The 22788-nt window shown below is 51.0% G+C and overlaps 1 protein-coding gene across 1 annotated transcript in view; it reads left to right on the forward strand.

Moving 5' to 3' along the window:
- LOC143923325 (uncharacterized) overlaps nt 1-21769 on the forward strand; it is a 93324-nt gene extending 71555 nt beyond the window's left edge. Inside the window, exons 12-15 of the mRNA XM_077446932.1 lie at nt 4917-5112; nt 20384-20516; nt 20649-20756; nt 21124-21769. Coding sequence (XP_077303058.1) covers nt 4917-5112; nt 20384-20516; nt 20649-20756; nt 21124-21558 — 872 coding nt within the window. The 3' untranslated portion in view covers nt 21559-21769. The remainder of the gene's footprint in view (nt 1-4916; nt 5113-20383; nt 20517-20648; nt 20757-21123) is intronic.
- The last annotated feature ends 1019 nt before the right edge of the window (nt 21770-22788 follow it).

A 22788-nucleotide genomic window follows, 5' to 3' on the forward strand; every position in this document is an offset into this window, starting at 1 on the left:
GGTTCTGGGATGAGCTATGTAGAGAGTGCAGGGTTCTGGGATGAGCTATGTAGAGAGTGCAGTGTTCTGGGATGAGCTATGTACAGAGTGCAGGGTTCTGGGATGCGCTATGTACAGAGTGCAGGGTTCTGGGATGAGCTATGTAGAGAGTGCAGGGTTCTGGGATGCGCTATGTACAGAGTGCAGGGTTCTGGGATGAGCTATGTAGAGAGTGCAGGGTTCTGGGATGAGCTATGTACAGAGTGCAGGGTTCTAGGATGAGCTGTGTACAGAGTGCAGGGTTCTGGGATAAGCTATGTACAGAGTGCAGGGTTCTGGGATGAGCTATGTACAGAGTACATGGTTCTAGGATGAGCTATGTAGAGAGTGCAGGGTTCTGGGATGAGCTATGTACAGAGTGCAGGGTTCTGGGATGAGCTATGTACAGAGTGCAGGGTTCTGGGATGAGCTATGTACAGAGTGCAGGGTTCTGGGATGAGCTATGTAGAGAGTGCAGGGTTCTGGGATGAGCTATGTACAGAGTGCAGGGTTCTGGGATGAGCTATGTACAGAGTGCAGGATTCTGGGATGAGCTATGTAGAGAGTGCAGGGTTCTGGGATGAGCTATGTACAGAGTGCAGGGTTCTGGGATGAGCTATGTACAGAGTGCAGGGTTCTGGGATGAGCTATGTAGAGAGTGCAGGGTTCTGGGATGCGCTATGTACAGAGTGCAGGGTTCTGGGATGAGCTATGTAGAGAGTGCAGGGTTCTGGGATGAGCTATGTACAGAGTGCAGGGTTCTAGGATGAGCTGTGTACAGAGTGCAGGGTTCTGGGATAAGCTATGTACAGAGTGCAGGGTTCTGGGATGAGCTATGTAGAGAGTGCAGGGTTCTGGGATGAGCTATGTACAGAGTGCAGGGTTCTGGGATGAGCTATGTACAGAGTGCAGGGTTCTGGGATGAGCTATGTACAGAGTGCAGGGTTCTGGGATGAGCTATGTAGAGAGTGCAGGGTTCTGGGATGCGCTATGTACAGAGTGCAGGGTTATGGGATGAGCTATGTACAGAGTGCAGGGTTCTGGGATGAGCTATGTACAGAGTGCAGGGTTCTAGGATGAGCTGTGTACAGAGTGCAGGGTTCTGGGATAAGCTATGTACAGAGTGCAGGGTTCTGGGATGAGCTATGTACAGAGTACATGGTTCTAGGATGAGCTATGTAGAGAGTTCAGGGTTCTGGGATGAGCTATGTACAGAGTGCAGGGTTCTGGGATGCGCTATGTACAGAGTGCAGGGTTCTGGGATGAGCTATGTAGAGAGTGCAGGGTTCTGGGATGAGCTATGTACAGAGTGCAGGGTTCTGGGATGAGCTATGTAGAGAGTGCAGGGTTCTGGGATGAGCTATGTAGAGAGTGCAGGGTTCTGGGATGAGCTATGTAGAGAGTGCAGGGTTCTGGGATGCGCTATGTACAGAGTGCAGGGTTCTGGGATAAGCTATGTACAGAGTGCAGGGTTCTGGGATGAGCTATGTACAGAGTACATGGTTCTAGGATGAGCTATGTAGAGAGTGCAGGGTTCTGGGATGAGCTATGTACAGAGTGCAGGGTTCTGGGATGAGCTATGTACAGAGGGCAGGGTTCTGGGATGAGCTATGTACAGAGTGCAGGGTTCTGGGATGAGCTATGTAGAGAGTGCAGGGTTCTGGGATGAGCTATGTAGAGAGTGCAGGGTTCTGGGATGAGCTATGTACAGAGTGCAGGGTTCTGGGATGAGCTATGTACAGAGTGCAGGGTTCTGGGATGAGCTATGTAGAGAGTGCAGGGTTCTGGGATGAGCTATGTACAGAGTGCAGGGTTATGGGATGAGCTATGTACAGAGTGCAGGGTTCTGGGATGAGCTATGTAGAGAGTGCAGGGTTCTGGGATGAGCTATGTACAGAGTGCAGGGTTCTGGGATGAGCTATGTAGAGAGTGCAGGGTTCTGGGATGAGCTGTGTTCAGAGTGCAGGGTTCTGGGATGAGCTATGTAGAGAGTGCAGGGTTCTGGGATGAGCTGTGTACAGAGTGCAGGGTTCTGGGATGAGCTATGTAGAGAGTGCAGGGTTCTGGGATGAGCTATGTACAGAGTGCAGGGTTCTGGGATGAGCTATGTACAGAGTGCAGGGTTCTGGGATGAGCTATGTACAGAGTGCAGGGTTCTGGGATGAGCTATGTACAGAGTGCAGGGTTCTGGGATGAGCTATGTAGAGAGTGCAGGGTTCTGGGATGAGCTATGTAGAGAGTGCAGGGTTCTGGGATGAGCTATGTACAGAGTGCAGGGTTCTGGGATGAGCTATGTACAGAGTGCAGGGTTCTGGGATGAGCTATGTAGAGAGTGCAGGGTTCTGGGATGAGCTATGTACAGAGTGCAGGGTTATGGGATGAGCTATGTACAGAGTGCAGGGTTCTGGGATGAGCTATGTAGAGAGTGCAGGGTTCTGGGATGAGCTATGTACAGAGTGCAGGGTTCTGGGATGAGCTATGTAGAGAGTGCAGGGTTCTGGGATGAGCTGTGTTCAGAGTGCAGGGTTCTGGGATGAGCTATGTAGAGAGTTCAGGGTTCTGGGATGAGCTATGTACAGAGTGCAGGGTTCTGGGATGCGCTATGTACAGAGTGCAGGGTTCTGGGATGAGCTGTGTTCAGAGTGCAGGGTTCTGGGATGAGCTATGTACAGAGTGCAGGGTTCTGGGATGAGCTATGTAGAGAGTGAAGGGTTCTGGGATGAGCTATGTAGAGAGTGCAGGGTTCTGGGATGAGCTATGTAGAGAGTGCAGGGTTCTGGGATGCGCTATGTACAGAGTGCAGGGTTCTGGGATAAGCTATGTACAGAGTGCAGGGTTCTGGGATGAGCTATGTACAGAGTACATGGTTCTAGGATGAGCTATGTAGAGAGTGCAGGGTTCTGGGATGAGCTATGTACAGAGTGCAGGGTTCTGGGATGAGCTATGTACAGAGGGCAGGGTTCTGGGATGAGCTATGTACAGAGTGCAGGGTTCTGGGATGAGCTATGTAGAGAGTGCAGGGTTCTGGGATGAGCTATGTAGAGAGTGCAGGGTTCTGGGATGAGCTATGTACAGAGTGCAGGGTTCTGGGATGAGCTATGTACAGAGTGCAGGGTTCTGGGATGAGCTATGTAGAGAGTGCAGGGTTCTGGGATGAGCTATGTACAGAGTGCAGGGTTATGGGATGAGCTATGTACAGAGTGCAGGGTTCTGGGATGAGCTATGTAGAGAGTGCAGGGTTCTGGGATGAGCTATGTACAGAGTGCAGGGTTCTGGGATGAGCTATGTAGAGAGTGCAGGGTTCTGGGATGAGCTGTGTTCAGAGTGCAGGGTTCTGGGATGAGCTATGTAGAGAGTGCAGGGTTCTGGGATGAGCTGTGTACAGAGTGCAGGGTTCTGGGATGAGCTATGTAGAGAGTGCAGGGTTCTGGGATGAGCTATGTACAGAGTGCAGGGTTCTGGGATGAGCTATGTACAGAGTGCAGGGTTCTGGGATGAGCTATGTACAGAGTGCAGGGTTCTGGGATGAGCTATGTACAGAGTGCAGGGTTCTGGGATGAGCTATGTAGAGAGTGCAGGGTTCTGGGATGAGCTATGTAGAGAGTGCAGGGTTCTGGGATGAGCTATGTACAGAGTGCAGGGTTTGGGATGAGCTATGTACAGAGTGCAGGGTTCTGGGATGAGCTATGTAGAGAGTGCAGGGTTCTGGGGTGAGCTATGTACAGAGTGCAGGGTTATGGGATGAGCTATGTACAGAGTGCAGGGTTCTGGGATGAGCTATGTAGAGAGTGCAGGGTTCTGGGATGAGCTATGTACAGAGTGCAGGGTTCTGGGATGAGCTATGTAGAGAGTGCAGGGTTCTGTGATGAGCTGTGTTCAGAGTGCAGGGTTCTGGGATGAGCTATGTACAGAGTGCAGGGTTATGGGATGAGCTATGTACAGAGTGCAGGGTTCTGGGATGAGCTATGTAGAGAGTGCAGGGTTCTGGGATGAGCTGTGTACAGAGTGCAGGGTTCTGGGATGAGCTATGTAGAGAGTGCAGGGTTCTGGGATGAGCTGTGTTCAGAGTGCAGGGTTCTGGGATGAGCTATGTAGAGAGTGCAGGGTTCTGGGATGAGCTGTGTACAGAGTGCAGGGTTCTGGGATGAGCTATGTAGAGAGTGCAGGGTTCTGGGATGAGCTGTGTTCAGAGTGCAGGGTTCTGGGATGAGCTATGTAGAGAGTGCAGGGTTCTGGGATGAGCTGTGTACAGAGTGCAGGGTTCTGGGATGAGCTATGTACAGAGTGCAGGGTACTGGGATGAGCTATGTAGAGAGTGCAGGGTTCTGGGATGAGCTATGTACAGAGTGCAGGGTACTGGGATGAGCTGTGTACAGAGTGCAGGGTTCTGGGATGAGCTATTCTGAGCTTTTCTTGGTGTCCCCCTCATACTACCATTAATTATGTAGAATCGCATTTCTTGCTCCATTTTCTCTTCAGGTCCAGTTCACATTGCTGCGATGCAGGAACCCTGAAAATCCCCTGCGGGTTCCCGCATTGCATGTCTCCCGGCGGCAGTTCACATTGCCCTGTGGGAACTGCAGGGAGTGTCAGTTAAAAGTTATCCGATTCTGCTGCGGACCAAAAAAAAAAAAGGGTCCTGTGCGAGTTTGATGTAAATCCAGCCATACGATCTTTATGCGAATCACATCCGATCTCAGACATCGCACCAGTGGGAACCCAACCCCAAAGCAATTCATTCTACTGGAAGAAATGAGGATTTCCCAAACTCTTTGTGATATTTCCCTCTCTAGTGTACTGAATAGCTATGAAAACTCCCAACTACGGCAATGAAAGACGAAATTCTGGAACTGTTATCCTAAAATAGTATCTTCCCCAATTTGGTTTTTGTATTTTAGATGCTATGTTACAGCTGCCTCCAGTTCAGTTTGTACCTGAAGAACACATCCAGATTGATAAGAGCTGTAAACTCGGAGTGGGCAGCTTCGGGACGGTGTACAAAGGATCCTATCAGGGCACGGCTTCTGCCGTTAAGAAATTGGATCTTGAGGATGAAGACCTCAATGGCATAATGCATGAAATCCAAGTGAGCATGTAAGTTTTATACTCGAAACCAGAAAAGTGTTCCCGTTCCTTGTATGGCGCATTCATGATGTTTTATATCATTAGTTACAGTGGTGTGAAAAAGTGTTTGCCCCCTTCCTCATTTCCTGTTCCTTTGCATGTTTGTCACACTTAAGTGTTTCGGAACATCAAACCAATTTAAACAATAGTCAAGGACAACACAAGTAAACACAAAATGCAATTTGTAAATGAAGGTGTTTATTATTAAAGGTGAAAAAAATCCAAACCATCATGGCCCTGTGTGAAAAAGTGATTGCCCCCTAAACCTAATAACTGGTTGGGCCACCCTTAGCAGCAACAACTGCAACCAAGCGTTTGCGATAACGTGCAATGAGGCTTTTACAGCGTCCTGGAGGAATTTTGGCCCACTCATCTTTGCAGAATTGTCCTAATTCAGTTACATTAGAGGGTTTTCGAGCATGAACGGCCTTTTTAAGGTCATACCACAACATCTCAATAGGATTCAGGTCAGGACTTTGGCTAGGCCACTCCAAAGTCTTCATTTTGTTTTTCTTCAGCCATTCGGTGGTGGACTTGCTGGTGTGTTTAGGATCATTGTCCTGCTGCAGAACCCAAGTTCGTTTCAGCTTGAGTACACGAACAGATGGTCGGACATTCTCCTTCAGGATCTCTTGGTAGACAGCAGAATTCATAGTTCCTTTTATCACGGCAAGTCTTCCAGGTCCTGAAGCAGCAAAACAGCCCCAGACCATCACACTACCACCACCATATTTTACTGTTGGTATAATGTTCTTTTTATGAAATGCAGTGTTCCTTCTACGCCAGATATACTTGGACACACACCTTGCAAAGAGTTCCACTTTTGTCTCATCGGTCCACAGAATGTTGTCCCAAAAGTCTTGGGGATCATCAAGATGTGTTGTGGAGAAATTGAGACGAGCTTTGATGTTCTTTTTGCTCAGCAGTGGTTTTCTCCTTGGAACTCTGCCATGCAGGCCATTTTTGCCCAGTCTTTTCCTGATGGTGGAGGCATGAACGCTGACCTTAACTGAGGCAAGTGAGGCCTGCAGTTCCTTGGACGTTGTTGTGGGGTCTTTTGTGACCTCTTGGATGAGTCGTCGCTGCGCTCTTGGGGTAATTTTGGGCGGCCGGCCACTCCTGGGAAGGTTCACCACTGTTCCATGTCTTCGCCATTTGTGGATAATGGCTCTCACTGTGGTTCGCTGGATTCCCAAAGCTTTGGAAATGGCTTTATAACCCTTTCCAGACTGATAGATCTCAATTACTTTCTTTCTCAATTGTTCCTGAATTTCTTTGGGTCTCGGCATGATGTGTAGCTTTTAAGGATCTTCTGGTGGACCTTACTGTGTCAAGCAGCTCCTATTTAAGTGATGCCTTGATTGTGAACAGGTGTGGCAATAATCAGGCCTGGGTGTGGCTAGAGAAATTGAACTCAGGTGTGGACAACCACAGTTATAGTATGTTTTAACAAGGGGGGCAATCACTTTTTCACACAGGGCCATGATGGTTTGGATTTTTTTTCACCTTTAATAATAAACACCTTCATTTACAAATTGCATTTTGTGTTTACTTGTGTTGTCCTTGACTATTGTTTAAATTGGTTTGATGTTCCGAAACACTTAAGTGTGACAAACATGCAAAGGAACAGGAAATGAGGAAGGGGGCAAACACTTTTTCACACCACTGTATATGGCTGAGGCCAGCCTTTCCCAATCCCTGAAATAACTTTCCAGTCTCAGGGAATCCCTGCTAAAAAATGACTATATCTACAACTCATGACCTGCGTAGCCCAACAGTCCCCCTCTCAATAATGTCCCATACCAGCCCTTATATATCTATAATAATGAGACCACACCTTTTCTTTGGAGTAAAATGGCCACAACAGCCTTTTATTAAACATAACCAAAATATTTTACTCCCTCCAAAATATGTATATAAATATATAAATATATAAATATATATCTACAACTGTAAACCAAAACCTTGAACAACTTTTATCAACTCCAGTCTGGTGATCTCTGACGGTGACCCACTTTAATTCCAAAAACCAACCTCACTGCTTTACCTTTGTTTACCATACCAGGCCTCACGCTGTGACCGCTCAGAGACAAATAATTCCTGCAGTGAAAAACCTCCCAGTATTCCGTCCACCGTTCGGGAATACAACTGAGGGGCCCATAATACCAATGAGCCCCCCCCACCCTTTTATATCACCTCTGTTTTACCGCCACCGTCAAAGACCACCAGAAATCTCACGCAGCAGCCCCCCAAAGGGCCGACTTCACTGTTGTGACGAACATCCCACTGCACCTGAAAGACAGAAAACAAACACAACGAAAACACCAGCAATCCAACCAACAACTCACACCCAAACATGCTATCCAGTAGGGAGGGAGGGTGGGAAAGCTGCCTCCTCTGATGTCTTCCCCTCGAGACTGGTCCCGTTCCGGCTCCGCCCCCCTTTTATATGGCTCCTCCCCCTTGTGTGTTTCTCTTCCTCCACCTATCCTCTGTCTTGGTGTCTCTAGGCACCCGGTCATGCCCGCCCCTCCATTACCCCTCCCCTTCAGTACGTGTCATTCCGGGGCTCCCTTGACCTGCGTAGCCCAACAGTCCCCCTCTCAATAATGTCCCATACCAGCCCTTATATATCTATAATAATGAGACCACACCTTTTCTTTGGAGTAAAATGGCCACAACAGCCTTTTATTAAACATAACCAAAATATTTTACTCCCTCCAAAATATGTATATAAATATATAAATATATAAATATATATCTACAACTGTAAACCAAAACCTTGAACAACTTTTATCAACTCCAGTCTGGTGATCTCTGACGGTGACCCACTTTAATTCCAAAAACCAACCTCACTGCTTTACCTTTGTTTACCATACCAGGCCTCACGCTGTGACCGCTCAGAGACAAATAATTCCTGCAGTGAAAAACCTCCCAGTATTCCGTCCACCGTTCGGGAATACAACTGAGGGGCCCATAATACCAATGAGCCCCCCCCACCCTTTTATATCACCTCTGTTTTACCGCCACCGTCAAAGACCACCAGAAATCTCACGCCACAGCCTGAAAAGGGTGACCACCTTACCCTTGAGGGCAACCCCACACCCTCAAAGCTTGTTGGATCCCCCCCTGTAAACCCAAAGACCACAGGTCAATCCCGACATCCGTGAGATGAACCCCATCCCCCCTTAGGTACAGACCCACGTTGGACTCCAGTTCCCTGTGCCTGATCACCAGCCCTCCATTCTGAATCACGAATCTCCCCACCACCTTATTCACCCGGATCCTCGTCTTCTGAATGCTGGCCACTGACCTTGCCCATCTCCACTGCGTCCGGGCGACAATATCCGACCACAGCAGGATCGTACTGGGGAACCTAGCACGCAGCTTCAGAAAATCCGCCTTAATGTCATTCAGTAAATCCCGGACTTTCCGGGCTCCCAGGTCATTCCCCCCAGCATGCAGAACCAACACATCCGGGGGCCCATGCAGCCACACGAACCTTTCAACCACACTCACCACCCTCTCCCACCGCATTCCTGGTATCCCCAACCATCTCAATTCCGCTTCTGCCCTGGAAATACCCAGTTGCCTCCCCGCAGGTCTCATGTCTCCTCTCCTGGCCCCCCAACACACGTAGGAGTGGCCCACGATCCAAACGAGGCGCGGTGAACCTCCATCTGAAACGAGAAACCAAAACCTGCTGATCCCCGAAAACAATAACCCCCACAGCAAAACCACTAACCACTGCCCTTACCACCCCACGGAGATCCCAACCCTACCCCCGTGGAAAAAACTCCATCAGTCCCAGGAACGGTTCCTGTATCGCATTCCGTATTACCAACCAACCAGGAATACAACTAAGGGCCATCCCACTCCCTGGACCGCCCAACCGCTAACTGAGGTCGAACGTATGACCTAAACCTACGCGACTCCCAACGACCAATCCTTCGTACCGCCGCCTCATCCAACCCGCACCGGGCCGCCTCTGTGGCCGCCCCGATGCGGAAGGAGTGTGAAGCATATTCCGACTCCTCCCAACCATTCAGCGCCAAACTTCGCCGGAAAACCGCCACGAACTGGAATCTGGACAGGAAAGACTCGTCCGCGTGGACAAGGAATGGACCCGGACTCCCCGGCCTAACCGCTCGGTAACTCCGAACCGCTTCTACCGGGCAAACCTGCGACCCTGCCAAACTGAATAAGCAAATGTTCACACCCCTACCCCGTTGGTCCGTCTTCGAACGCCTAAGAGTTATTTCCACCACCGATCCTGCCACCCGAACGTCCTGATCCCCCAGCCCCCCAGGAACTTTCCGGGACGGGCTGACCAACTCCCCAATCCGAAAAGCCCCGTAAAAAGCCAATGAAAAGGCCGCCGTGAACAACCGCACCTCGAACGGAGACGTGCAAACCGAAACCAATGTACCACAAATGGCCACCAAGACCCCAAACGTCACCGGACGTCTCGTGTCCCCCCTCTTCGACTGCTTCCGAAAACCCTTCATCATCTGACGTATCCAAAAACCCTTCGACCAATCCTCCGACCCCAACAACTTAAAAAGGAATGACAAGCCTGCCAGTTTCCGATCGATCACTGCCGCCGAGCGCCCACTTTCCACGTTCCGGACCACAAAATAAAGTGCCAGCAAGCGCCCATCCCCGGCTCCCCCAGTTCCGTCCACCTCTCGCACCAACTCCTGCCATTCCCGCCATACCTTCACGTATGCCGTCCAGGTAGCCCCACTTACAGACCTGCGTATCCAGCCCGCGGCGACTCCAAGGGCAGCTCCCAAATCCACCCCGGGCACGGAATCCCGACTGCCTCCGCGCCAGGTGCCAGTTCCCGGAACTTGTCCCACTGGAAACGAGACAGGGAGTCAGCTAAGGCATTCTCCACCCCAGGTATATGCACAGCATACAAAAACACATTCAAACGCAGGCACCGAAGGACCAATTGGCGCAAAAGTCTGATAACAGGAGGGGAGGAGGCAGACATGCGATTCACCACCTGCACCACACCCATGTTGTCACAGTTGATGCGCAGCTTCAAATTCCTGCAACTCTCCCCCCACAGCTCCAGGGCCAACACAATCGGAAAGAGTTCCAGCAACACCAGGTTGCCCAGGAAACCCGCTTCCTTCCACGAGCGCGGCCAAGGTTCCGCACTCCACCTGCCCTGAAAAAACGCACCATAGCCCGTAGACCCTGCTGCGTCTGTGACCAATGCGACATCGAAGTTGCTCACCGGCCCCGACATCCACACCGCCCTGCCGTTATAGGAGGACAAGAAATCATGCCACACCCCCAAGTCGTCCCGGTGCTCCTTCGTCAACCGAATGAAGTGCGTGGGCGCCCGCACCCCCGCCGTCGCCGCCGACAGCCGCCGGCAGAACACCCGTCCCATCGGGATGATGCGGCACGCAAAGTTCAGTTTGCCCAGCAATGACTGCAAGGTTGTCAGCTGAACTTTCCGACGGCCCTGAATCTCCCGAATCGCCCCCTGCAAATCCGCCAACTTGTCATCCGGCAACCTGCACTCCATAGCCGCCGAATCTATCACTATACCCAAGAAACTCAACACCCCCACCGGGCCCTCCGTCTTTTCGGCCGCCAATGGCACCCCAAAAACGCCTGCGATGTGCTGCAACGTGGACAAGAGAATCGCACACACAGCGGAGGCATGGGGGCCGATGCAGAGAAAATCGTCCAAGTAGTGAATGATTGACTCGCTGCCGGAAACATCCCGCACCACCCACTCCAGGAACGAACTAAACTGCTCGAACACGGAGCAAGAAACGGAGCAGCCCATAGGCAAACACTTGTCCACGTAGAACTGCTCCCGCCAGTGACAACCCAACCACCGAAAACTGTCCGGGTGCACCGGCAGCAACCGGAAAGCCGACTCAATGTCCGCCTTAGCCATGAGCGCTCCCCGGCCGTAGCGCCGCACCCACCGAACAGCCGCGTCAAATGACGTATACGACACCGCACAGACTTCCGGGTCAATGAAATCGTTGACCGAACCCCCCTTTGGAAACGACAAGTGGTGTATGAGCCGAAACTTGCCCGGCTCCTTCTTGGGGACAACCCCCAAGGGGGACACCACCAGCGAGTCCCACGGCTTAACCGTAAACGGCCCCCCCATCCGACCCAGCGCCACTTCCTTCCCCAACTTTTCGTCCACCACCGTAGGGTGCTGCAAGGCCGACCTGAGGTTTCGCGCCACCGGCGGCACCACTTTCAAGTCACAGGGAATCCGGAAACCCTCCCGGAACCCCTCGGCCAGCAGCCGCGCAGCCACCCTGTCCGGGTACCTATTTAGGAAAGGAAGCATCCTTTCCACCCTCACCGGCGTCTTCCCTCTTGTTAGCAGCGTCGCCGGGACGCTTTCCCCTTTTAAAGCAGCGAGACAGGGCGTGAGCCCCCCCGCAGCCGGAACACTCGTGCTTGAACCGGCACGCACTTCCAAACTTGCAGGCACCCTCGTTAAAAGACCAGCACACCCCCCACTTCTTTCCGGCCGACAGTCCTGAGGAGGGTGTACCCCCGGCCCCCCCCTGAAAAAACTGAGGCGGGGCCCGGGCGGAGGACATCAGCCTCATCCAGAGGCTGATGTCCTCGTGATCCCACCGCAACTCCTGACGCACCGCCTTCCGCTGCCGGAACTGTTCGTCGTACCGGAGCCATGCCACCCCCCCGTACACCCGGTGTGCCTCCCCAATGGCGTCCATATAGCAAAACAACGCCGAGCAGTGCTCGGGGTTCTTTTCGCCGATGACGCTCGCTAAAATCGCGAACGCCTGCAACCAATTCGCAAACGTACGCGGTATCAGCCTATAACGCCTCTTTTCCTCATCGTCTTTTTTCGTGTCATTGGGCTTGACCCGATCCAAATTGAATTTTTCCAGTGGGAGCAGAGAGAATATCTCCACATACTCACCTTTTGCAATTTTCTCCCGCACCTCCTGCTTCAGGTGCGCCCCGAGCGGTCCCTCGAAGCAGACGTACACCTCACAACGCGCCGCATCCCCAATCCGAACCACATCCGTACGGTTGGGTGTCGCGGCCGCCTCCTCCCCGCCGGACCCCCCGCCCACCACCGGCACTGCCGTTGCGGACGCCGCAGGTTCCCCACCCGCAGCCGGCGGGACCCCCGCCGCCCCCGCTACCTTACCAGCCCCCCAAGGCGCCGTCAGGGCAGGAGATCCCCCACCCCCCCCAAACCTGTCCACCAAAGCCCGCAATCCCTCCAACAAACCCTGCACGGGCGGCGCGGGCCCCGGGTCCACCTGACCCGACCCCGCCACCGACACCCCACCCAGCGGCGCCGGAGGCGCCGCTGAACCAGCCGCCCCTTGCACCACCCCCAGCAACCCCTGCCAAACATCAGATAAAACAGTAGGTACTGACTTACCGGGCCGACCAGGAATACGTCCCGCAGCCGCGTTGCCGCTCTCCACCGCCGGGGGAACCACGTCGTCTTCAGCGGACAGTTCTCCCTCCGACCGGTCCTCCTCTTCCCTCTCCGCAGGCGCCAGAAGCCCCCTGGGCGATCCGCTCCCAGAGGCCGCAGCAAGCAGGTGGCTGGGAAGATCCTTCACCACAGGGGCCTTGCTCCCAGACTGGCGTAGAGAACCAGACCTAGGGCGCCCCCCCGCACCACCCCTGGGCGTCAGTCCTCCAGTCTGTCCATCAATTGAGCCCGCATCCGCCCGGCGCCCCCCACCCACCGCCCGTGTCCCCCTGTAGGCCGACTCCGTCCGTCTTGCAGAAACCTCCGCACCGCTGGCTGTCCCCCTGCTCGTGCAGGGCCCCCCACAGGGGTCCCCCACGCGAACGGTCGCCGGGCTGGACGGCGGGGAGCCGGCGCCATCGTGGCCCGTGGCCCCGCCCCCCGGGGTAGGCCGGCGGCGTGCAGACCGCCCCAGGCCCCGATCGTCCTGCTGTCTCCGTTTTGCGGGGGGGACCGACCTGTCCGCCCCCGGGCTCCGCCGCTCACGAGGTGGCCGAGGGGCGGGTCCCGGCGAAAAGCGCGCCGGAGGCCGGGACCTCCGGGCCCGCAGCACCGGCTCCCCGCTACTCGTGCCCGCCTCCGTCTCGCCCATCCAGCGCTCCACCTGCTCGGTTAGCCACTCTGAACCCCGTACCTCCGCCTGCGCCCGCAGCCGCTCCAACACGTGGTCGATCGCCGCCATTTTGTCCAGAGAGGAGCAGCGCTGGAAAGCTGCCTCCTCTGATGTCTTCCCCTCGAGACTGGTCCCGTTCCGGCTCCGCCCCCCTTTTATATGGCTCCTCCCCCTTGTGTGTTTCTCTTCCTCCACCTATCCTCTGTCTTGGTGTCTCTAGGCACCCGGTCATGCCCGCCCCTCCATTACCCCTCCCCTTCAGTACGTGTCATTCCGGGGCTCCCTTGATACATTAGTGTGATGGTCAGTGGGAAAAACGATCCTTATACTTGTGGTCACAGGGAAGAATTACTTAGGGTTGCCACCTTTTCTTCAAGTCAAACCCGAACAGTTTTGCGGTGCACAGCAATTTTTTTTTTTTATAGTATAAGCTATACATATATTTTGCTACTAAATAACATTTCTAATCATATGAAGTTAATAACAAGAGCCCCCCTTTACATTAGAGTCCACAGAGTTCCCCTTTTACCTCTGAACTCGGGGCCTCCCTTTTGCTTACAGTCCCTGCTTACAGTGAAAGAGTTCTCTTTCACTGTAAGCAAGGACTCTGCAGACTCTGATGTAAGGCAGAACTCTGGGGACGCTGACATAAGGGATGCTCTGTGAACCCTGAGTTATGGGGGAACACTGAGTACTCTGATGTACGGAGAGGACTCTGCTGTAAGGGGAAACACTGGTGTAAATGGTAAGTCTGATGTAAGGGGTGCTGTGGGAACCCTGATTTGACTTAGTGTACTGACTCAGAGGCAGGAGAGGGAAGGGGAGAGACTTCATTCAGAGACAGGGATGGATGGTGAGCTCACTTACCCCTTGGCAGTCAGCACCTCTCATTCAGATGGATCTGAGGCTGCTGGACTTCAAATTTCCGGCCCCAACTTTCCTTTTCTCAGGCACAGCGCTGGGGATTTGAGTGTGGGCAGACACAGAGGGGTAGGGATGGGGGGGGGGGAGAGGTGCAGATTAAGCCCTCTCTCCTCTCCCGTTTGTATGTGTTTGTGGGGGGGTGGAGGCAGGGGCGTAACTATAGGGGGTGCAGCAGTTGCGACCGCAACCGGGCCCTGTGATGCAGGGGGCCCATGCAGCCCCCTCTACATATGGCCGGCAGCAGCATAGGCAGCTAGGGGTTCCAGTGCACCATGCACACGGGTAGCTGGAAGCGGAGGGTGACTAGCAGAGCTCCATGCTCTACTATCGCACTGGCTGCTCTTTAGTTGTGCATTCCCTGCGTGACCTGTGTCCTCAGAGTACCCCTCTCCTGCTCCATGCATTGCCGCTCAGTCCGATGTCTGTTCTCCCCAACCAGTGGTGGAACTACAGGGCTCACAAAGGTCATACCTGTGACCACGCCCTGGAGTTCCACTGCCGGACTCGGAGGGAAGCGCCCTGGCTGGGGTTCAATGGGGCCCTTCATGGTTTCTTGCATCGGGGCCCTGAAGGTTCTAGTTACGCCACTGGGTGGAGGGTATGGTTTGTTAGTGTTGGCTTTGGGTAGTGTGAAAGAGAGTGTAACAGACACTCTCAGCAGTGAAACCTGCAGCCAGCAACCCTGCTAGGAAGCCATAGTCAAGTCTAAATAATGTGTCCGGGTTGCAGACAGTCCGAAACCTGGACACATGATTCCAAACCCGAACTGTCCGGGTGAATCATGGACAGGTGGCAACCCTAGAATTACCCCCTTACAGATAGCTAAAAAGACCAATGGTGTCGATAGGAAATTATCTGAGAGGCAGAAATTGCTCATTGATCAAGGAACCCCCCCCCCAGCAACCTCTGCAGGAAACCCTGGCTAAGGGATGTTTCATAATATTTAGTAAGGGCACTTTTACCCTGGGGCAGGGGGGTGTGAGCGTAGCTTTTGCATCGCTTTTCACTGCTAGTTAGGCACTTTTAACCCCTGGCGGGCAAAAAAGGGTTAAAAGTGCCAGCAAATTGCCGCTGCTTGATTTCAACGGGCAGGGGCGCTTTAGGAGCGGCGTGCTCCATTTGTGGGTGCTCTGTGCATGTTCTGTTTGTGTGTGTCCTGCGCGTGTTTTGTTTATGTGTGCTCTGTTTGTAGGTTCTTTGTGTGTTCTGCATGTGCTTTGTTTGTGGGTGCTCTGTGCATGTTCTGCTTGTGTGTGTGTTTTATTTTTACATGTGCTCTGTTTGTGGGTTCTTTGTGTGTGTTCTGCATGTGCTTTGTTTGTGGGTGCTCTGTGCATGTTCTATTTGTGTGCGTCCTGTGCGTGTTTTGTTTATGTGTGCTCTGTTTGTATGACCTTTGTGTGTGTTCTGCATGTGCTTTGTTTGTGGGTGCGCTGTGCATGTTCTGTTTGTGTGTGTGTTTTTTTTACATGTGCTCTGTTTGTAGGTTCTTTGTGTGTGTTCTGCATGTGCTTTGTTTGTGGGTGCTCTGTGCATGTTCTGTTTGTGTGTGTGTGTGTTTTTTTTTTTTACATGTGCTCCGTTTTTGGGTGGGTTCTTTGTGTGTGTTCTGTTTGTGGGTGATCTACAGGGCCGGCGCTACCACTAGGCGGACTAGGCAACCGCCTGGAGCGCACTGCCGCCTAGGGCGCCCGGCCGGGGGTATACCGGGATGATGCCCGCACCTGCAGGCATCATCCCGGTACGTTTTTAGTCAGCGGGCGATTGGCTATCCAGCCATAACAACCGATGCGGCTAAAAGCCGCTCGGCTGTTATGCCGGGGGAGCGGGAGGGGACGTCCCCCCCTCCCGCCGCTGTTAGCGGTGCTCCCGCTCAATCGGGAGCACCGATTCCTATTGCGGCGCCTCCGGCCGCTGGGGAGGAACTGGAACGAAGCCGTAGTCGGCTTCGTTCCAGTCTCCTCCTAGTAAACACGGAAGTGACGTCATGACGTCACTTCCTGTTTACTCGGCTGCCAATGGCGCCGGATTTAAAAAAATATCCGGTATTCAGAATCGCCGTTTTCGGCGATCTGAATACATTGAAGTGTAAAGGAGGGGTGGGGGGTCTTTTAGACCCCCGATCCCTCCATAAAGAGTACCTGTCACCGCCTATTACTGTCACAAGGGATGTTTACATTCCTTGTGACAGCAATAAAAGTGATAAAAAAATTTTTTTTTTAATTTAAACAATTAAGTCATTTTAAAATAAATAAAATAAATAAAAAAAAATTTTTTTTTTTAAAGCGCCCGCCGTCCCCGCGAGCTCGCAAAGCAAAGAAAACGCATACGGAAGTCACGCCCGCGTATGTAAACGGTGTTCAAATCACACATGTGAGGTATCGCCGCGATCGTCAGAGCTAGAGCAATAATTCTAGCACTAGACCTCCTCTGTAACGCTAACCTGGTAACCGTAAAAAATGTTTAAAGCGTCGCCTATTGAGATTTTTAGGTACCGTACTTTGTCGTCAATCCACAAGTGCGTGCAATTATAAAGTGTGACATGTTTGGTATCTATTTACTCGGCGTAACATTATCTTTCACATTATGCAAAAAAAATGGGATAATTTTACTGTTTTGTTTTTTTTTAATTCATGAAAGCGTCCCTTTTCCTAAAAAGTTGCATTTAAAACACCGCTGCACAAATACCGTGTGACATAAAATATTGCAACAATCGCCGTTTTATTCGCTGGTGAGGCGGAATTGTTGAGCGCTGGTGAAGCGGTGTTCTGGGGGTGGAGTCAGGGGCGGGGCCAATGGGGGGGCGGCAAAATGAGGTTTCGCCTAGGGTGCCAAAAATCCTTGCACCAGCCCTGGTGATCTATGTCTGTGTTTTGTTTACGTGTGCTCTGTTTGTGGGTTCTTTGTAAGCCCTTGTACACACGGTCGGAGATTCCGACAACCAAATCCGTCGGATTTTGTCCGAACTGTTGTATACACACAGTTGGACGAAGTTGTTGGAAAATCCGACGTGATGACGTTATTTCGTTACGACGGGACTACGTTCAGGCTAGTAGCCAATAGCTTTGGTGTAGGAATTTGATCTGAGCATGCGTGGCACTTTGTCCGATCGGAATTCTCTACACATGATTGGAGTATGTCCAATCGGAGCATTTTGACGGAAAATATTTCCGGCAAGTTGGAAAATTTGGTCCGACGGAAACAGTCCAATGCATACCACACACAGTCGGAATATCCAACAAAACGCTCCGATCGGACACATTCCGTCGGAATCTCTGATCGTGTGTACAAGGGCTTAGGGTGACCAGACATCCCCGGTTTCCAGGGACAGTTCCCGGATTGAGGACACTGTCCCTGGACCAAGTCTGTCCCCGGATTCGATTTGAACAGGGGCCAGGGCAATTTCAAAGACAGTCAGTGCAGAATAAGAAAAAAAAAAAGAACAAATCTGAATTGCATTCCCCCCTCGCTCTGCCGCTCCTACTAGCTTAGGGGAGTGTATTTTTTTCCATTATCTGTGCCCCTTTCTGATGATCATTTGCTGGTCGGAGCGGAGGGACTATTTCTTCAGTTTCGGGCACATGCCCATCCAGCTCCGCTCGCATGTTCTTCTGCCTTGGCTCAAGTCCTGACCAGCCGCCTGCCTGCTTATCTCCTTGCCTTCCCTGGGAGAGTGATTTTCCTCCACTCCCCACCCAGTAGTAGCCGGGACCTGGAGAGTGAGGCTGTGAGGCTGGCGGCAGCAGCGATGGGCAGAGAGCGCTGATTGCCCCCATTACTAGTAAAAAATATATATATATGTCCCGGATTTCATTTTAAAAATCTGGTCACCTTATTCTTTGGGTGTGTTCTGTTTGGGGGTGTTCTGTATATGCCCTGTTTGTGGGTGATCCGTGTGTGTTTTGTTTACGTGTGCTCTATTTGTGGGTTCTTTTCATGTACTCTGTCAATGCTCTGTGTGTTCTGTTTACGTGTGCTCCGTTTGTGGGTTCTTTGTGTGGCTTCTATATGTGCTTTGTTTGTAGGTGCTCTGTGTGTGGATGCTCCTTGTGGGGCTGCTCTGTGTGTGTTCTGTTTATGGGTTCTCTGTTTGAGTGTTATTTGGGTGTGTTCTATATGTGCTTTGTTTGTGAATGCTCTGTGTGTGTTTGCTCTGTGCATGTTCTGTTTGTGTGTGTTCTGTGTGCTCGGTGTGTGGGTGCTCTGTGTTCTGTGTGCTCTGTGTGTGGATGCTCTGTGTGTGTTTGCTCTGTGCATGTTCTGTTTGTGTGTGTTCTGTTTGTGTGTGCTCTGTGTTCTGTATGTGGGTGCTCTGTGTGTGTTTGCTCTGTGCATGTTCTGTTTGTGTGTGCTCTGTGTGCTTGGTGTGTGGGTGCTCTGTTTGTGGATGCTCTGTGTATGTTCTGTTTGTGTGTGTTCTGTGTGCTCGGTGTGTGGGTGCTCTGTGTGTGTTTGCTCTGTGCATGTTCTGTTTGTGTGTGTTCTGTGTGCTCTGTGTGTGGATGCTCTGTGTGTGTTTGCTCTGTGCATGTTCTGTTTGTGTGTGTTCTGTGTGCTCGGTGTGTGAGTGCTCTGTGTTCTGTGTGCTCTGTGTGTGGATGCTCTGTGTGTGTTTGCTCTGTGCATGTTCTGTTTGTGTGTGCTCTGTTTGTGTGTGCTCTGTGTTCTGTGTGTGGGTGCTCTGTGTGTGTTTGCTCTGTGCATGTTCTGTTTGTGTGTGTTCTGTGTGCTTTGTGTGTGGGTGCTCTGTGTGTGTTTGCTCTGTGCATGTTCTGTTTGTGTGTGTGTGTGTTCTGTGTGCTTTGTGTGTGGGTGCTCTGTGTGTGTTTGCTCTGTGCATGTTCTGTTTGTGTGTGTTCTGTGTGCTCGGTGTGTGGGTGCTCTGTGTTCTGTGTGCTTTGTGTGTGGGTGCTCTGTGTGTGGGTGCTCTGTGCATGTTCTGTTTGTGTGTGCTCTGTGTTCTGTGTGTGTTTGCTCTGTGCATGTTCTGTTTGTGTGTGTTCTGTTTGTGTTTGCTCTGTGTATGTTCTGTTTGTGTGTACTCTGTGTGCTCTGTTTTCTGTGTGTGGGTGCTCTGTGTGTGTTTGCTCTGTGCATGTTCTGTTTGTGTGTGTTTTGTGTGCTCTGTTTGTGGGTTCTTTGTGTGTGTTCTGTATGTGCTTTGTTTGTGGGTGCTCTGTGTGTGCTTTTTTTTTATGTGTGCTCCATTTGTGGGTTCCATACTCTATTTACATGTGCTTTGTTTGTGTATACTCTGTCTGTGTATGCTTTGTTTGTATGTATTATGTGTGTGCCCTCTTTCTGCATTCTGAATATGCACTGTGTGTGCTCTGGTTATGGCTTACATCCTCCTCAGCACTGCACCGTGAGCCCTCATAGACTTGAATGGGAATGAGGCCCATGCAAGTCTATGGAGGACTCTACGCAGGTGTGGTCGGACCAGAGGGAGACTTTTAACCTGTTGGTGGTAAATGGCCATAAAGGTAATTAAAGTGGTTTTGTACAGAAAATTGCAAGTTCATCTTATTCAAATGGCTTTGGAACATAGATGCAGTTATGACCATTGAAATAAAATAATATGCAGTATTTACCTTTTATTTTTAATGTTTATGCCGACTTCTGGGCTCTCCTCCCGTGGGAGTAGGCGTGTTTATCGGCTTCGCAATGGTCCCTGGGAACTTTTTTAGCTATTTCCCAGGAATCCATGGGGGACACAGTCAAGCCGAAATTGCCATTTTGAAAGTGGGCAGGCAGGTCTATCAGCCATTACCACTATAGCACAGGAGACAAAAGGAAGGAAAACAAAGAGGACACTCAATGAGCATGTGCGAGATGGAGCAGTGGATGCTGGGAGCTCAGTGTCATCGCATCCAGGAAGTAAATGCCTGTGGGCTTCAAACGCCCACAGTGAAAATGGAAACCGCCGGACTGCTTTTTTTAAAGTTTTCCTTAGCAATGAAATCGTCACGCCGGTGGTTAAAAAGAAGCCGATCGTGGCTGCAAAGACCCGGTAGGAATCGCCCAACAGTGACACAGGTAAAAAAAAAAAAAAGAACGGCAGTGGAATCCCGCTTTAAGCAACTGCTTGGGAATCTTTAGGATGAGCTTAGGTAAGGTTAAAATTTAGGTTACCCAGACAGCGGTGATTGTCGTTCTTTGGTTTAATGTCTCGCTATTTTATTGAATAGGAGACTACATCACCCCCATATTGTGAAGCTCATGGCAGCAACCAAAACAGACCGACATATTCTGCTGGCAACTGAATATATCCACGGAGCAAATCTGGATAGAATCCTTCACAGCCCCTCCTGCTCTATAAAGGTAAGCACTGACAGAGGACGCAACATAGCTGTGCTGAATCAGACTAAAAATATTCCCACATTTTCTCCATTATTTTTTAATTAAGTGGGCCGGGATTTACTGGCTTCTTAACATGTGTGATGTCTTTTACAGCTGTCAGAAGATGACAAAATGTACGTCAGCCTGGAGATTATGTTGGCCGTGGAATACATTCATTCGCAGAATATCATCCACCAAGATATCAAACCCGTCAATATTCTAGTAAGCCATGTTTGTGTTCCATTATTATTATTTTTTTTGGTCATTTAAATGGAAACTGTATTGAGGAAGTATAGAGACTCCCATTGGTGGCTTCTCCTCTAAAAGTGACCAGTTCCTTGGCTGTCACGTAGATCCAATAGCTCCAGAAAATGCCTAATTACTGGCTTGGAAACAAGTTTGTTGATATAGAGTTGTGACTTTGCTCCAACTTTCCTGATGCACACGATTGTTCCCAGAGTCATTATCTGAAGGCATGAAAACCATAGATGGCCAGGCTAGTAGTGTTTGCAGAAGGTCAACCAAGGCAGCCTCTATATTTCCTTTACAATTAATCATTAGGATACATAGACATGTCTTCTTCCAACAGGTGGAAGGAAAAACAAAGAAAACTTTCCTAACGGATTGGGGCATGGCCAACATTCGAGAAACTGTCCGAAACAAAGTGGAAAAGTCAAAGAAGATTGGACCGATCGGAGGGACGCTTTTGTACAAGGCCCCTGAATGTGTCTTGGAAGATCAAATACCGCCAACCAAAATGTCCGACATTTGGTCTGTTGGAGCAACGTTCCTTGAAGTTTTTACTCAGAAAAAGCCCTGGACGACGTGCAATGGAATGTTGAAGAACATGTTTAACAAAGAACTACCCAAGACGTTCGATGCACTGACCGAGAAGCTGCAACCCATTGTGAAAGAATGCTTTTCTTATGAACCGAAAGAACGACCTACTGCTTCTAGAATGGTCTCTGCGATTAAAAGCATGGAAGGGGTTGATCTTGTGAAACACTATGGCTATACATTCTGAATGGACTACCCCTCACTGTGATATCTAATAGAGCATTGAATCCCACCTGACTCATTATATACGGGTGCAAAGAAACAAAATCCAGCTCTGCATTTGCTGTTGGTTCTACATATCTGGACATATCTACATATCTTTAAGACTTTTACTTTGCTATTAACATTATAGTCCATGATCAATGAGTAAATCTAGAAATGCACCTTCCTATGGAGAACATTGCAACTCACAGCTCTCTGTCTCTCTTTGGATTGGGTGATTATTTTCTCCAATTACGAGAGGCGTTTGGCAAGAGGTTGAAAATTAAAGTTAGGTGAGAGTTTGTTAGGGGGGGGGGGGGGGGGGAGACAAGGAGGAACTGCCATCTTTTCTTGAAGAAAATAAAAGGATGTCATCTTTGATGTAAAGAGATGGACTTCTTAGAGCCGGTTCACACAGGGACGACTCAGATCCGACTTCAGGTCGCCCCTAGTCACGCTACATGTAAAAATCAATGTAAGTGAATGAGAGCCGTCTTAATGCACACTACTGAAGTCGCTCCGACTTCAGAAAAGGTTCCTGTACTACTTCTATCTGACTGGTACCCATTGATTTCAAAGGAGGTCGCCTCCAAGTCGGATCTCCGTCTATACGGAGGCGACTCTCATAGAATTATCAGCTCTCAAAAGGGAACTCCACGCCAAATTTATTTAAAAAAATTGGCGTGGGTTCCCCCACCGAGAGCATAACAGGCCCTTAGGTCTGGTATGGATTTTAAGGGGAACCCCCAACGCCGAAAAAACGGCGTGGGGGTCCCCCTAGATCCATACCAGACCCTTATTCGAGCACGCTACCGGGCCGGCCAGGAAAGGGGGTGGGGACGAGCGAGCGCCCCCCCCCCCAAGCCGTACCAGGCCGCGTGCCCTCAACATGGGGGGGATGGTGATAAGGACAAGGGCCTCTTCCCGACAACCCTGGCCGTTGGTTGTCAGGGTCTGCAGGCGGGGGGCTTTTCTGAATCCGTGAGCCCCCTTTAATAAGGGGGCCCCTGGATACCGGCCCCCCACCCTATCTGAATGAGTATGAGGTACAATGTACCCCTACCCAATCACCTGTGAAAAAAATGTAAAAAACAAAACAAAAACACAATACACAAGGGTTAAAATAGTTTATTGCACAGCTCCGGGGGTCTTCTTCCGTCTTCGGGGGTCTTCTCGCCGGACTCCTCCACTATCTTCTGCTAGCTCTTTCACTAGC

Source organism: Lithobates pipiens, unplaced genomic scaffold (genome assembly GCF_037356315.1).
Source record: "Lithobates pipiens isolate NorthernLeopardFrog02 unplaced genomic scaffold, aLitPip1_a1.2 Scaffold_22, whole genome shotgun sequence".
Classification (NCBI taxonomy): domain Eukaryota; kingdom Metazoa; phylum Chordata; class Amphibia; order Anura; family Ranidae; genus Lithobates; species Lithobates pipiens.